At 46.8% G+C, this 14,943-nt stretch overlaps 1 protein-coding gene across 5 annotated transcripts in view; it reads left to right on the forward strand.

Annotated features, from left to right (window-relative positions):
• The first annotated feature begins 2,171 nt into the window (after positions 1–2,171).
• LOC147887353 (nodulation receptor kinase-like) overlaps positions 2,172–14,943 on the forward strand; it is an 86,502-nt gene continuing 73,730 nt past the window's right edge. For all 5 annotated transcript variants that reach the window (XM_087394204.1, XM_087394205.1, XM_087394206.1 and 2 more), the window contains exons 1-2: positions 2,172–2,479; positions 2,742–3,261. In XM_087394204.1, coding sequence (XP_087250330.1) covers positions 2,407–2,479; positions 2,742–3,261 — 593 coding nt within the window. In that variant the 5' untranslated portion in view covers positions 2,172–2,406. The remainder of the gene's footprint in view (positions 2,480–2,741; positions 3,262–14,943) is intronic.

Genomic DNA, 14,943 nt, shown 5'->3' on the forward strand with positions numbered 1-14,943 from the left:
AGGCTTGTATGGCACAAGTTGAGGGATTTGATACAGCCCTTCCTCCCGATTCCGCATCTTCAAGTGCAGGATCACTTGGAGGATTGGAAACTTGAAAGACTAGTGACTGGTTGTCAAACCGTTTTGATGATGAAATTGATTGCTGCAAGAGCTTATAAGCTGTTGATCACTGTACTATGGATACAAAATCCTGCCAACAACCTTTGGCAGATGAATAAAACACTAAAGTGGTGGACAAGATGCTTGCGTATCATATGAAAGAATGGACTTCCTCTAAAGTAGAAGGTCTTCATGTGGCGATGTTTGCTGGGGGGGTTTGCCAGTGGGGACCAAGCCTGACGCCGTATTGCACCTGCCAATTGTCTTTGATTTGTTGTCCCAGAGAAACAATTTCACATCTCTTATGGAATTGTCTAGCCACCAAGGATCTACTTCAGGCGTTAACAGTCGGCCTTCGCATTCGCTTTCCTTTGCATACCTTCTCCAAGCAATTTTGGATATTTGCCAGATATTACTCATCCCTTGATGACTATAGCCCATTGTTTTTATGAGTTAGATTTTTGGCATACTGGACCATCTGGCATGATAGAAACCATTGCATGTCCTCTCATGTGCCTCTAGATACATATGCTTCCTTTAAGTATTCCTTGCATATGTCCCTGTATGATGCTTATGATTTAGGTGACATTTCCCTGCAAATTTTAGAAGTTTTTCCCCACTAGTTCTAGCTGCCACACCTGCTGGCATGATTTGTAAAATGCTTTGATTAATTGAATTAGTGGTTTCACAACAAAAAAATGTGTGTGTGTGTGTGTGGTGGGTACATGGCTTTGGGATTTAGAGTCATATGTGTGTTTGCAAATAGCTTACATGGATTTGTGTAATAAGTGATATGTAAGGTGTGTTTGTGTTTGGTGTTGATTAAGAAAATCAAGGAGGTTGATGGAGAGATTTGTGGATCTAGAGATTCTCTTCCATGAGCTCATCAATGATGTTAGCTTCAACCTACTTAAAGGCTCCTTTTGAATGAATATAGTAATCTCTTTGTATGATTGTGTTCCTGTCTTCCTTCTCATGGGTCACTACTACACTCCATAGCCTAGATCTTTCATCCACTAGCTCTTAGACATGTAGTATGGAACTGAGTTGTAAGGTGTCGTACAATTTTGCTATATTGCCAAAATGTAAATGTGTGGGTGTGGGTGTGTGTGTGTGTGAGAGAGAGAGAGAGAGAGAGAGAGAGAGAGAGAGAGAGAGGTCTTATTCATCCACGAGGGATCAATACAAGTCTAAAGCCCAAATTTGACACTCATCATAATAACTTATTCTTGTGGACATTGAAATGTAGGTGGATAGGAAAGTGGGTGGCATAACACAATCAAAGCTTGCACTCAAAGCCATGTGCCACCTCCAAAATGAACACCTAATGAAACGTGTTGAATAGAAGAGAGGGTGTAGATTGATTGTATGATGTCCACTCGTATGTAGTATATGCACTCCTCCCATGGATTCCACCCATGCAAGGTAAAAATCCGAGAGTGTGTTCCATATTCGATGGTGATGATGATGTTTAGGGGGTGATCCTTTACATTGCTAGATTGGAACTATGGACAATGGGTAGAAGAAGGTGTATGTTGAAGTGTGATGGGTATTCTTGTGTGTGTGTGTGTGTGTGAGAGAGAGAGAGAGAGAGAGAGAGTAGCTGAGGATTGTCCGTTTCCTTGGGATGTAATATAGTGACAATTGGAGAGAGAGAGAGAGAGAGAGAGAGAGAGAGAGAGTAGCTGAGGATTGTCCGTTTCCTTGGGATGTAATATAGTGACAATTGGATTTCACCAAACGAGAGAGAGAGAGAGAGAGAGAGAGAGAGAGAGAGAGAGAGAGAGAGAGTATGCGAACCCAACTTCTCCACACTTGCTACGATGGCTATCCTTAGTCTCTAAAATGGAACATTTTTGCTTCAACTAAATGGCCATAGCAAAGCAAAGGGGGCATGGAATAAACAAAAAAAAGAGGTTGAGCATTTAAATTTTCAGTTTGAAAAAACAAGAGCATGTAGATTCTACCCCGCACTTAAATAGATTCGGATCCCCAAGATTCTCGGTCACTTCAAATCAAAAAGTGTATTGACCATCTTCTTCATTTTCATCTTCTTCGTCCTCGCGAGCACATCTTTTCATCAGTTCCTCTGCATGCATCTCCACAGTTGCATGATTTTCCCTCTTTCTCTCATCAATCTTTCCTCATCCTCTTTCATATCCGTAGATCGTTTCCCTCTCAGCTAGCTAGCTAGAGAAGAAGCAGGGCTAGAGCATCTGAAAAGATGTCGAGCTTCGCAGGGACGAAGGGCGAGGCTGGATGATCTACACCACCCCTCTCTGACTTGTAAAAATCTCGGACTTTGATATGGCAGGATTCTGTCTCCTACGTACATTCATCTTCCTGGCTCTCATGTGGCAATGCATAGTTGCCCAACCAGGTACGAGTATTTGGACATTTCTCATTTCCCATGCGGGGGAATTATCAATCGATTCTATTCTCGGAATAGCGCATGATACTTTGCTTGTGAAGCTGTTTTAGAAGTTGCATTTACGCTCAGACTTACGGTACTACATCCGTTGCGGACGACACTCAAGTGTTGGCGAAGCTTCACCAGTATTTCAGGATATGGGTTGGGGTGGACGTGCTTGATCGGTATGGCGGGAAACTTTTTTCGTTATAATACAGTCTGTTGGCTGCAGGTTTTCTTAGTACGAGTTGTGCCTTGCCGTATGGGTACACGAGTCTTAATCGGAATACTGGCATTCTGTGGTCATCTGATGATGGGCTCCTGAGTAATCCAGGAAGATGCATTAACATTGCAAGAAAGAATTTTAGTGCTCGCTTTTTTCCAAACGGCTCTAAAAATTGTTATTCACTGAGGACCTTGAAAGGACAAGAATATTTGATTCGAGGAACCTTCGAGTACGGTAACTTTGATGGAAAGATGAAGCCTCCGATATTCAGCGTTTCCATTGATGCCACCATAGCATTTCAAGTTTCTACGACAACAACGTCTTCTGAATCATACGAGGTGATCTTGGCAGCCCAGAGTTCGAAGTTGGCATATTGCCTGATATCGTTACCTTATGGTGGCATTCCATTCCTTACAACTTTAGAGTTACGGCCCGTGCACGACAACCTGTACACCCGGGGCAGTGCATCCTTCATGTTGAGGAAATTGACACGCGTTGACAGCGGAAATTACAGATCCTTGTACAGGTAAGAAGTGTGCCACACTTCAGGCACAAAATCTTATATTTTTGAACGTGATGGTGTTATGTCTAAAAAAAAAAGGAAAGCTTAGAAATTCAGGCATGGCAACGGATGCTTCGTTTGTCCGGTTCATACAGGAAGTCTATCTGGACTTGAGACTCGAGAAGCAATACTTCGGGCTTTGAGCCTGTGCTGTTTGAATGGCCGTAGTATCAATTCGTGTTTTACCTTGCAGTACTGGAATTGCGAATTCCTAAGAACCTGAAAGCACCAAAATGACACATTTATGGAGCTGTAACGACTACGGTGGAGCGGTCAAATGTGCTTTGTTACGTGCTAGGTTTCCATAGACGTTTTCTCATTTATAATTCGAACAGAAGAGAGGAACGCAGGTAGCGGGAACCCAACACCTAGTACACCAGTTTATTTCAGTAAAGTCATCCTGTACCAACAATGCATGGTCGTGTTGCAGGAGAGGTCTGAATGTTATGGGACTCGGATCATGTCACTATCCACATTGGAACGCAAGAGGTAGGTCATCAGCTTGGTTCAATTGCTTTACTTATTTTTAAATGGAGCTATCAATCACATAGACCCTACATCCACACCCCATACCCTCTTTGATAGGTTTCGTATGTGGTTGCCACACATATACCAGTGTAAGCCTTATGGCTTAACAGTCACCTTGCAACCCACACCACCAACCTTGAAAAAATAAATCTTTGACCGATGGTTTAATCCTTATAACGGAAATAACCACAAACCAGGTCACACACAAAAGCCATACATATATTTTCAATTATTTACACCTTTTCTAAATAAATGAATTTATATCTATTTACACCATTGCATTATCTTAAACTACTCCCTGGCCTCTCTAAAGTTTGTTCTCAGCCAATCTGTTCGACTTCACATTACATTCTAACTAAACCATAACAAGTTTTGAAGTAATTAGTGCCCTAGGTATGTCTATGAAACTTATCAATAGTGTCATTTTTTTCATGATAAAGTAAAATGGATATCCTTGAACACTTGAGGAAAGTGTTTCCTTTTCAATTCATTTTATTGCAGAGGAAACTGAGTGTGATTTTATATAGTTTCGGGATACAATATATCCTAACAAGGAATCTATGGATCTTGAAAAAGTAGAGGCCATAGTAGAGTGGCCATGCAACAAATATTGTTGAATTGCCTGTAGTATATCAAGATTCTATGGTTAGATCAGACTGCATTGCTAAGTAGACGGAACCTTGCTAAAAAGAGATACAACTATCAAAGCTCCCCATAAGTTTCATTGTGGAATTGACATGAAGTGAAGGCTTGAAACGAAATTGAGAAGAAAGTAAAAGCAAGTGAAATCAAGCCCAACAGTTTGGAAAAGTGGGGCCTCCACCACATATGGAAAGCATATACTTTTTCTTGCCAATGTAAGATTGCATGGAAGGGCTCTGGCACCACTAAAGAATGGAGTGCAAATAATTCGCGATGGCAAGCATCCTGATTTGCAGGCCTTATGCAATGGACACCTTGGCTCTATTGAAGGGCCATGCTGGCGTAGGTGTGCAGATTTCATGCCTCTTTCTTACTGGGTGTCCTTTTTGGCTTGCATCTCAGGCAAGTAGAGTCCTAAAGCAAGCAATTACTTACAAATCTACCTTTTAAGAAGTTCTGAAATTTTATTTTAGTAGCAACAAGCAGCTTGCTGGTGGGATTCTAAGTAGTTTGGAAGGGTGTTGTAAGGGGCAAATTGTTAGGAGAGAGCTAAGAAGGAATGCTAGTGTGCTATAAGCCCAACCCAACCCGGCGAGATAAAACTCTCAAACCTTGTTTGTTACAAAATCTCCCTTGCAAAAGGGGTGATATAAAATCGCTCAAACGAGCCGACAGACAAAAGCATATACATGCCGAAGTATATACAACCTTGTTTGTTACAAAATTTCCCTTTCGAAAAGGGTGATGCAAAATCGCTCAAACCAGCCGACAGACAAAAGCATATACATGTCAAAGTATATACAAACTACTACTAATACTACTACTACTACTGCCCATTCGACTAGTCGGAGTTGTTGTCGTCGCCCTGGCCCTCGTGACCTCCGCCTGATCCTTGGCCCTCGTCGAAGCCATCAAAGCCAAATCTCCCAAGAATTGCCTTCCTGTCATTATCGCTCGCCTCCGCTGATGGTATGTTCGAGCTTGCATCCTAAGAGTGAAACCATTTTAATTTGAAATTAGATTGGAACTTAAAGAATAAAACAATTAATATATCCTAACTCTAGTTGACTCCAACAATCTTCCTCTTTCCTTCTGCTCCCTCATCTTTCTTAATCAAGTGTGGGCACAAACATCCAATTGCTTGCTAGCATACATGAACTTGTCCTCATCATATGTTAAATAGATTGTAAAAATCTACCAATCTTGTGAGCCATTCTTCCAAGTCATGGGGTTTCTTGGTCTATCTGCCAAAACATGGTGCACCTAGCCTCCCAACAGCGAAATAATCTAAAAGACAAATCAGCCCCGACAGGGGTCATGTAAGCATGGTACCACAGTCTTTTCTTGTCATTGGATACACTAAGGTCCATCCCCCTAACAACAAAATAATTGAACACACATTGTTTAAATCTGTTTTGGTAGAACAAAAAGGAGTATTGGATGGAAAGGGCAGATTCCAGATCCTACTTGATATGCATTTCTTCAGGTTGTAAAGGATCAACTGTCCATGTTACTGCTGTAGTCAAAGGACAACACAACGCTATCAGCCTTGTAGCCTTGAGTACACATGCCATATTGACGGCAGCTGAGCACCACTTAGCAACTCATCTCTGTCTTAATCCTCAAATATGCCACTAATCAAGATCCAATCAAGCAGTCTAACAAGTACTGCTTTCTTGAAGACGAGGCATGAACTTGCATATGTTGACATTCAAGACATGCTGTAACCAAATCTGTAACAAAATTACCATTCACTGGCTGCATGCTTATGGTCCTTTCCCTAGACAATCCCAGCAAGCTGCATATAACATGCCATCAAGGAACTGGCAAACATATATGTACCCTCCGTGTGATACCAACATCCATGGATACTTATTATTGACAAGCTGGAAAAACTGCTTATAGTTAGTAGACCCAAAATCTCAATATCACTGCATTGGAATTAACAGCTGAATCTTGGAGCTTGTCTTACTGGGTTATGTTTGCACCTTGCTGCTCAAAAGGACTTTTTAACATAATCATGAATTTTCACTTCACAGGGTAGAAGTATCTGCATGCTACTGATAGTCAACCATGATGGACTTCATCACCCTCATAGTTTTGTTCAGCCTTATTAAGTGCACATGGATTTGCTTTTACAAGTGCCAATACATGGCAGCAACATTTAGCACTCCCATGACATACCATGCTCTCATCATGGGTGCCAAGTGTATAAGGTAAGACCACTCTTAGACTCACCTTGTGAGCAGCACTGAGGACACATCATGGGTGCCAAGTGTATAAGGTAAAACCACTCATAGACTCACCTTGTGAGCAGCAGTGAGGACACATAATTATGTCCAGGTTTTGTGCCATGTTTCCCGTTGTAGACCTCCCACTATTGGCATCTTCTTGGTAAGTAATGTATTCCTGACTGTCATGCTCCTCAAGGCTAAGTTTTTCATGCATTTCTTGCTCTTGGTGCTCAACCTGGTCATTGTCAAGCTTCTCATCATGTACAAAATTACTTTGGCATCTCTTGCGTTCAAGTACATTGTATGCTGTATTTTCTTCTTTTACGGAAAGCATACATTGCCACCTCTTCCTCAAAAACTGGCATTTCAATGCCCACCATCAAGTTGCTTGAACAAATTGATTTTAACCCAATGGTCTGCGTCAAATTTATCAGAAGTCATTTCAGCTTGCTGAGAACTGTCTTTTCCCATTTTGAATGCAGCCCTTGGCCCCCACAATTCATCAATTTACGCATGTCTTCCATGTGGGCCTCACCGGATGCGTCAATTTTACGAGCAAAAACCTATGAGCAGGTTTATCCGAGCGTGTTTTTCAAGAGATTTTTAAAAATGTTTTTCTTTAGGAAACATGGTTTTTACACTTTTATTTTCACTAGAACTAGATCCCTTTATCATAAAAATATACAGACTAGTCACTCATTCATTTTTACACAACATAATTTTCTTATTTAGAGACATCCCTTTGTACCCCTGTTATTACCTTAAAAAAGTGTTGATTCCTTTAAGAAACATTCCTCATAATCACTCTCAATGTAATAATACTATGCATATATAATTACTTATTAACACATTTATATCATATGGCAATATCTTTTTAGTGTTTTTATAGCATATTTATGGACATGTTTCTAAAGAAGTTTAAATTACTATAAATAAGTATTAACTTAGGCTTATATATCACTCTCATAAAATACATGTAATATTTAATACTATATACGAAAGATTTTCCAAAATATAACTCCATAGATGTGCTCAAATGGGGTGTTCCGATCAATTTGAGTGGTTGAATGACTATATTTGGACATTGGATATGAAAGTTATGTCACTTTTAAAAGTGCTGTCCAAGGTAGTTTCGCCAGCGAAACTACCTTGGGAGACTTGCTTCAAAGGGGTTTCGCTGGCGAAACTACCTGGATGGCTTGCTTCAATGAGTTTTCTTTGAAGAAACTCTTTCATGAAGATAGGTTGAGAGAGGGTTTTCAATGTCACCCCCTATTAAGTAAAAGTTGTAAGAAGGATCATAAGGGAATTTTCATAGAGAAGTCTACTCTACATGTGGGTTTCTTCAAAAGCCATCCCATTATGCTCTCACCATTTCTACAGATTCACCTAAAGATTTTTGTATAAAATAGGCATTGCTATAATACTTTGCATATTTCTATGTGAAACTATGTTTTCTTCTGATCGATTTTTGCCATATTTATGCATAGTTGGAAGCTTTTTTTTTCCTTCGCTCGTACGCTCGGAAGATTTCGCTCAGAAAATGCTCGTCCCCGGCCTCACCATGGGACACATAGGCAAGAGATGAAGGACTGCAAGAAGTAGGATATCTTCCTCGACCACAAACTGGACCATAACCGTGTCCAAAACCTGGAACGAACATCCCGGGGCACTCTCTGGGTCACCCAATGCCGCTCCCTCAAGGGGGTCCACCTCGAAGAGTCCATCTGAAGCCTCCTACCAATCCGTGTGGTGTAGGAAAAGAAGGGCATCTTGTCCATCTGCTTGGCAAGGCCACCCTTGGAGGGCTAGACCACTCCCCCGGATCCCACGGGACCTCCCTCAAGGGTCTACCCTCCCACAGTCAGAGGCGCCATCTGGGGGCATCCTGCTTTGAGATACTAGGAGGGTCAATGTGCCACTCCTTCTCCAAACGTCCCACCACTCTGATCATCTGCCAGTGAATCCCATCAAGACTCCCATCCATCTCAGGGTCTCTCTAAGTGAGCGGATGAAGTAGGCCTCCAAGTCGTACATGGAAGAAGCCGGGGTGCGTGCTGCCTCGCTGCATCATCATCCCCAAAGGGAAACCAGTCCGAGAAAACTGCCCCAACCAAATGTTGCCCCTCCAAACACGAAGTCCCTCCCACCAGGACTCAGGGATGGCTAGGTCGATCTCTCTCATTCTCTGCCTTGTCCCTCGTAGATGCGCTACGGTGCCAAGCCTCGCCTCTGCCTCCATGGGTAATCTGCTCTATCTGCCAAAAGACCCAACCGGACCACTGTCCCATTGTGCCCAACCAATGTGCGTCCGCTGTCCGAGCATACGTCCCTCCTGATCTCGGATTTCTGGGTGCCACATAAGGGGTTGACGCTCAAACTCCTCTCTGCATCTGGGCGGAGCACGAATGAGACCCCTTGCTAGTCTCTGCTAGACCCTGTGAAGGCTCCTCATCAAGGGGGAACCCTTCCCTGTAAGGGGGGCCTTTGAGAATATCCACCTGTGTGAAGGTTGCCACTGTCCTCCGGTGCGTGGGGTGTTCCTGAGAAGCCCTCGCTGTAAGAGGAGCTTCCAAGGCTCTGCACCTGGGGTGAGGCCGCGAACAACCAACTTGCCTAGAAGGGCTCTGCTTTGCATCTTCGGATCTATGATACCCAAGCCTCCTAGTGCTTGCAGCATGATCACCGTCTGCCAAGAGCGGCCTGGGCTCTAGTATTCCGAGTGCTGTCCGATCTTGCCCAAAGGAAGTTTTGAACCAATCGTCGGAGCTGCCCAATGCATCCTTTGCGAAAGTACTTGCAGGAGGCGATATACCAAGCCGTGGTAAGAAGGACCTGGTTTGCCACTAAGGCATGCCCTGCTAGGGAGAGCTTTGCCGAGCTCCAGTAGAGAAGCTTGTGCCAAACACTCTTAAGGACCGGGGCGATCTGCTGCATAATGTCAATACCAACCTGGCAATCAAGGTATCTCGCTGTCTGGCCTCGTAGTACCCATCTGAAGCCAAAGTCACTCCCCCACTCATGAATCTGGCGGATCTTTATTCATCTCATCTCAAGGTTCTTACCTCCACTCTTATAGCTGCTATCCGGAAAGCTTGGGGCAGCTTCATGAACTCTCTTTGAAGAGCTCCCCTGCCTCTCTGGAGAGATTGATAGGTAGCTTGTCATGCGGAATGACAGTATACTTGATGATCATGGTAGACCACTTTGTGTTTTTTATTATGTGCAATGGTCTTAGATGGGAGATAGGCTCCGCTTCGTCTATCTCCTCATAGCTCATGAAGAAACCTAGAGACTTTGTCTAGTTGATCTGCGCACCCGAGGCCTCGCAGTAGATAGCGAGGGCTCCCCTGACTCTCTCCAAACTCGCTGTGGTGCCCTCAACATACAAGGCCGTGTCATCTGCAAACTCAGAGTCAAGTAGTTCCTCCTCCTGTCTGATTGGGAGTTTCAACCCTGTGAGGCTCGCCACCTGTGATCTCAAGTAGTAGCCCAAAGTCTCCGCCACGAACAAGAAGAGGAAGGGAGCGAGTGGGCAGCCTTGGCGGGCTAGCAAGAGAGAGGAAAGGCCTCGCCCGTGTGTCCTCCGATAAGCATCTGGCTAGAGCTCCACGTATAAAGCGCAGAAACTCCTCTGACCCATCTGTCTGAGAAACCCAATCTCCGCATAGTGCCCTCTAGGAAGGACCACTCCACCCTGTCGTAGGCCTTCTCAAAATCCAAGAGAAGGATGGCCAGCAGTTGTGACTCCTCCTTGGACCAATCCACTGCCTCCCAGAATGTGAAGATGTTGTCGAGGATGCTGCGCTTCTGGACGAACCCTGCCTGTGTCTCGTGGATGATGTCAGTAAGATGGGGTCGTAACCGCAAGCTCAAGACCTTGGCGAGGATCTTGTAAGCGGTATCAAGCAGAGTGATCGGTCTCCACTGCCGGATGTCTGACCTATTTCCCCCTTTCGGGATCAAACAAATCCATCCCTTGCTCAAGGACTGAGGGAGGGAGTCCGTGTCGAAAATCTCTCAGCATGCTAGTCGGAAAGGGGTGGAGATAATCTCCCAGAAGTTTCGGAAGAAGGCCGGAGTCAAGCCATCCTCGCCAGGACACTTTTGGGTCGAGAGAGCCTTGAGGGCTTCCCAAAGCTCTTCATCTGTGAAAGGCTCCTCCAGCCTGCTGCATGAATTTTGCGAGACTACTGTCGGAACATGATCCCAAACTACCTCTCGGGCCACAATACCTGCTGGAGTCATCCTCTCCATCTGAAAGAGCTGGCTGTAAAAACCTGTGGTTAGGTCTAATATCTCCTGCGGGTCAATGTGCATGATGCTTGCGGATCTCAGAGACGCTGCAGCTGTGCGCCTGCTGATCGGGGCCCAGTGGTCTAGAAGAACTACTTCGTCATTGTGTCCTCTTGCTGTATCCACCGGGCCTGGGAAGAGTGATAGGAGAACTCAGCCCTCCGTGTCTTGAAGCTCAAGGCGAGTGCTCTCGAACCTGTTGCTAAGCCATTGAGAACCTGGGTCCTGCTCCCTGAGCCGCTCTATGGAGGCGAGGTCTCTCCTCAAAACCCGCTCACGCTCGTGAAGCGTCCTCCTCCGCCTAAGGACGTGAGCCTGTAACTTCTCACTGCTCCTTTGGATCGCATCGGCCACCCACGAAGCCCAGCCCTCGCCCGGTGTCATCTCTGACTGCTCCCAAATCCCTGCCATGACCTGTTGGATCTCCTCGTCCAATAGGAGGTCCTCTAGAATGCGGATCCCCTTCTGGGGGAGACCTCGGCAAGGCTTATCTAAGTGAAGCACTACGGGAGAGTGGTTTGACATCGTGGTACCTGCCAAAATCTCGATAGAGCCGCCTCTGTGCAGAGTGCCCAATCCCCAGCATAGAAACGGTCTAGTCTCAAGCAGTCCATTGGGTCTCCTTTGTCCGAAAGAGAAGAGGAGGCTGCCAGGTATCGTGTTGAAATCTGGCTCTCGCCACGGGTCCTTGCCACTGATCATGAAAATGAAGTGCTCCTAGGTGCTACGCTCTGCTACTGGCATCTCAGAGAAGGAGGCGCCGCCTTGCTTGTCTTCCCCAAACTCCAGGTTGTTGAAGTCCCCTCCAACAATCCAGGAGTCTACATCCGAAAGACACTCTGACAGCCTCCTCGAAAAGGCCGAGCGGTGCTGTCTGCACGACGCTGGAGCATACACGTTCAGGATCCCAATCCTGGACTCTCCCATCCTAACTCCCATCCAAACTACCTGAAGCTCGCCCTGATCGTAGACCTCTGGAGCCAAAGTCTATGAGACAGACCGAGATGTAGACCCCTCCGCTCCGTCCTATTGCAGGGGACCACTCCTCTGGACCTCTCCCTGGGAGAAGGTGGTGACGTCGTCTGGTGTCTGCTGCTGAGAACATATGCTCCTGGATCAAAAGGATGTCCACTGTCCGCCCTACTACTGTTCTACTACTGTTCTCTGCAACTCGTGTCGGAGTATTAGGTACTGCAGTTGACTACGAGCACGGTCGTGGAGCTCGTGCACGTTCCAACTCACTATGGTCCAGCTCATGAGGATGGGGGTGCAGAGAACAAGGCTCTCCTGTGAGTGGATGCTTATTCCAAAAAGACTGCCTTGTGTGACTTTGTCGGGAGTTTGGAGGGCGAATAGTCTATGTCTGTGCAATGACGTACTAGGGTGGATATCGGCTCAATGCCGATCTTTCGTACCCACTTCATCATGAAGGAGACTTCCAGCCCAAACTGCTCCGCACACTTCTAGAGGGGCTAGTAGTATGCATGATCCACCTTGCCTCATGCGGCAATCTGATAACTCTTACCGCCAAACCACATGTCGGCTCCTCTCGCGTGAAGCTCGGCTGAAAATTCACCTCCGCACCATGGGCGTACCAAAAATCCAGTCCCTGTGCTCCCATCCACTCGTCCATCATGTGTGAAATCTGATCTCCCATAATAGCATCAAACACCTCTGGGGTCCACTTCTCCAACCCTGTGGAGGCAAATTGGAAACTCCAAACGGGGTGTGTCTGAGAGCCCACTGCGCTGATCAAACCCCCCTACTGTGGCTGCAGGATCATAAGCGTTACCTCCAGCAGTAAAGGATAGGAGTCCGGGATCTCTAGGTAATTCTAGGGTCCCAGCCTCCAGAAGTCTTGTGGTAAGGGGCGTCCAAGCTGTAGGTGGGGAGCTGTTGACCTGGAGGACGAGCCCCATGCCTCAGTGTCGCTCCGCGAATGGGCTTGATGCTGCAATGAGGGAGCAGAAGGAGACGTCGTCTTACCCTTGCCTGCTGGTAGGAGTGTCGAAGCAGGGGAGGGGAGGGAGGCGGAAGAACCTGCTACGGAGGTGGAGGGGGGCGACGGGGGCAGGAGGAGGTGCGGATGGAAGGGGGCGGGTGGTGAGGTGGGGGGGGAGGAGGGGGCGGGGTGGTGAGGTGGGGAGGGAGGAGGCGGTGGGGGGAACCCAAGGGGGGGGGAGTGGAGGGGAAGGGGGGGAGAGATCTGGGGGAGGGGGAGGGGGGGAATAGGGGCAATCACAGACCCATTTTACCACAGTAGTAGTATTCAACATTGCTGTTTGCATTTTGGCCTCTCTGCCATCCACCACGACCTCTTTGGCTCCCCCTGCCTCTAAAGTTACCACGTCCTTCTTCATAGGACTGGTTTTCTTGAATTTGCTGCATATTCTGATTTCTGCCATGGCCTCCAAATCGGCGTGCTCTACCTCTGCCTCTACCTCTTCCAGCATTCTTGCCCTCTCCTTCTATCCTCCCTCGTTCTCTCCCTTCTTTCTCGTCCCCCCTCCTCTTACGCCTTCCGCCGTCCCCCCTTCGCCCTCCTTGCCCTCCTCTTTCTTCCACTTCCGTCCTTGCCCTCTCCCTCCTTCACCCTGCCTCCGCCTCTGACGCTCTTCCTTACCCTTCCTTTTTCTTCTTCCTCCCTGCAACGGGAGCATTTGTGCTTGTTAAGGCGAAAGAAAACCTTGGTGATGACCCTTGGTCTGGCGAGAGGGGCTCTATGGCAGCACCCTCGAATCCCACAACCGTTAAGGTTCTTCTTTCCCCAGCTGACAAGCAGCAGGTACAGCAGGCAGTTCAGTCCCTCCAAGACAAGGCACTCGTGGGCAAAATTGTGGGCCTCACGCCTACAAGGAGACAGGTGTGAGTAAATCCAGGCGAGCTTGGCATTAGAGGGTGACCACATCCAAGAGATCACCATCTATGGAAGAGGCGTATTCCTCATTTAATTGAGCTCCCCCGACACTGTCTCGACACTCATGGAGCAGAGCCCATCCTCCTTGGCCCGCATCTAGTTTACCTCTTTCCTTGGTATCATGGCTTTACAATGGAGGACATGGACATGACACACCATGTTCCCCGTTTTTCGATTACGCTCCGCTTCCCAGGGCTCCCCAAGGAGTATCAATCCATCCTCCCCTCCATAGGTCGGGCATTTGGCACCGTGCTCGAGTCCCCCGGTTGCCTCAGTTGTAGCAAATGACGGGGTCCCCATGATCAGACTGGTGGTTGAGATTCCAGAGTCCCTCCCAGAGTTGATCCTCCTAGAGACCCTCGAAGGGAGCACACTTCGCTAGTGAGTGGAGATTTCTGGGTTACCAAGCTAGTGTCTTCGGTGCAGACAGATGGGTCACCTAGCGAGAGATTGCCCCCATGGCCATGGCCGAGCGCCTCCCCCTCCACCCACGCAAAGTAGGCAAAGCCAGCAGACCAGAGTCGAGACCAGGTCCTGCGTCCCCTCAGACAGGAGCAGCAAGAGTCTCAGACCCCCTGGGTGACCCCCTTAGAAGGGGACTAGACCCAAGTTAAAAAGAAAAAGAAACCAAGCAAACAGGCTCGAAAGCGCCGCAAGTAGAGGCCAGACGCAAAGAGAGAAAGAAAGAAAGAAAGAAAGAAAGAAAGAGAGTTTATTAAAGTCTTCGGGAGACCGTGAAGGTCTATGAGACTAAAGATAACTGATACAATGAGCATAACGGTGGCGGTCTCAAAACGGGCCAGCCAACCGTTTCTACAAAAAGGAGGTTATGAAGGACGGTGTGTCTAGTCCTGATACAAAAAATATGTGTCTACCTCCAGATGATACAAAAAAGAAGGGGGGGGCACCAAAAATGGGGCAGAGGGGGGAGATACAATATATATGTGCAGGTGGTGATCGTCAGAGACCAATCATAGAGGCGCCGTCAAATGGGAGGCCAGAAAGAACCCTACGATAGATGATTGGCCT

This window comes from Dipteris shenzhenensis, chromosome 23 (assembly GCF_047967505.1).
Source record: "Dipteris shenzhenensis isolate YYH24624 ecotype China chromosome 23, Dip_SZ_1.0, whole genome shotgun sequence".
NCBI classification, from domain to species: Eukaryota; Viridiplantae; Streptophyta; class Polypodiopsida; order Gleicheniales; family Dipteridaceae; genus Dipteris; species Dipteris shenzhenensis.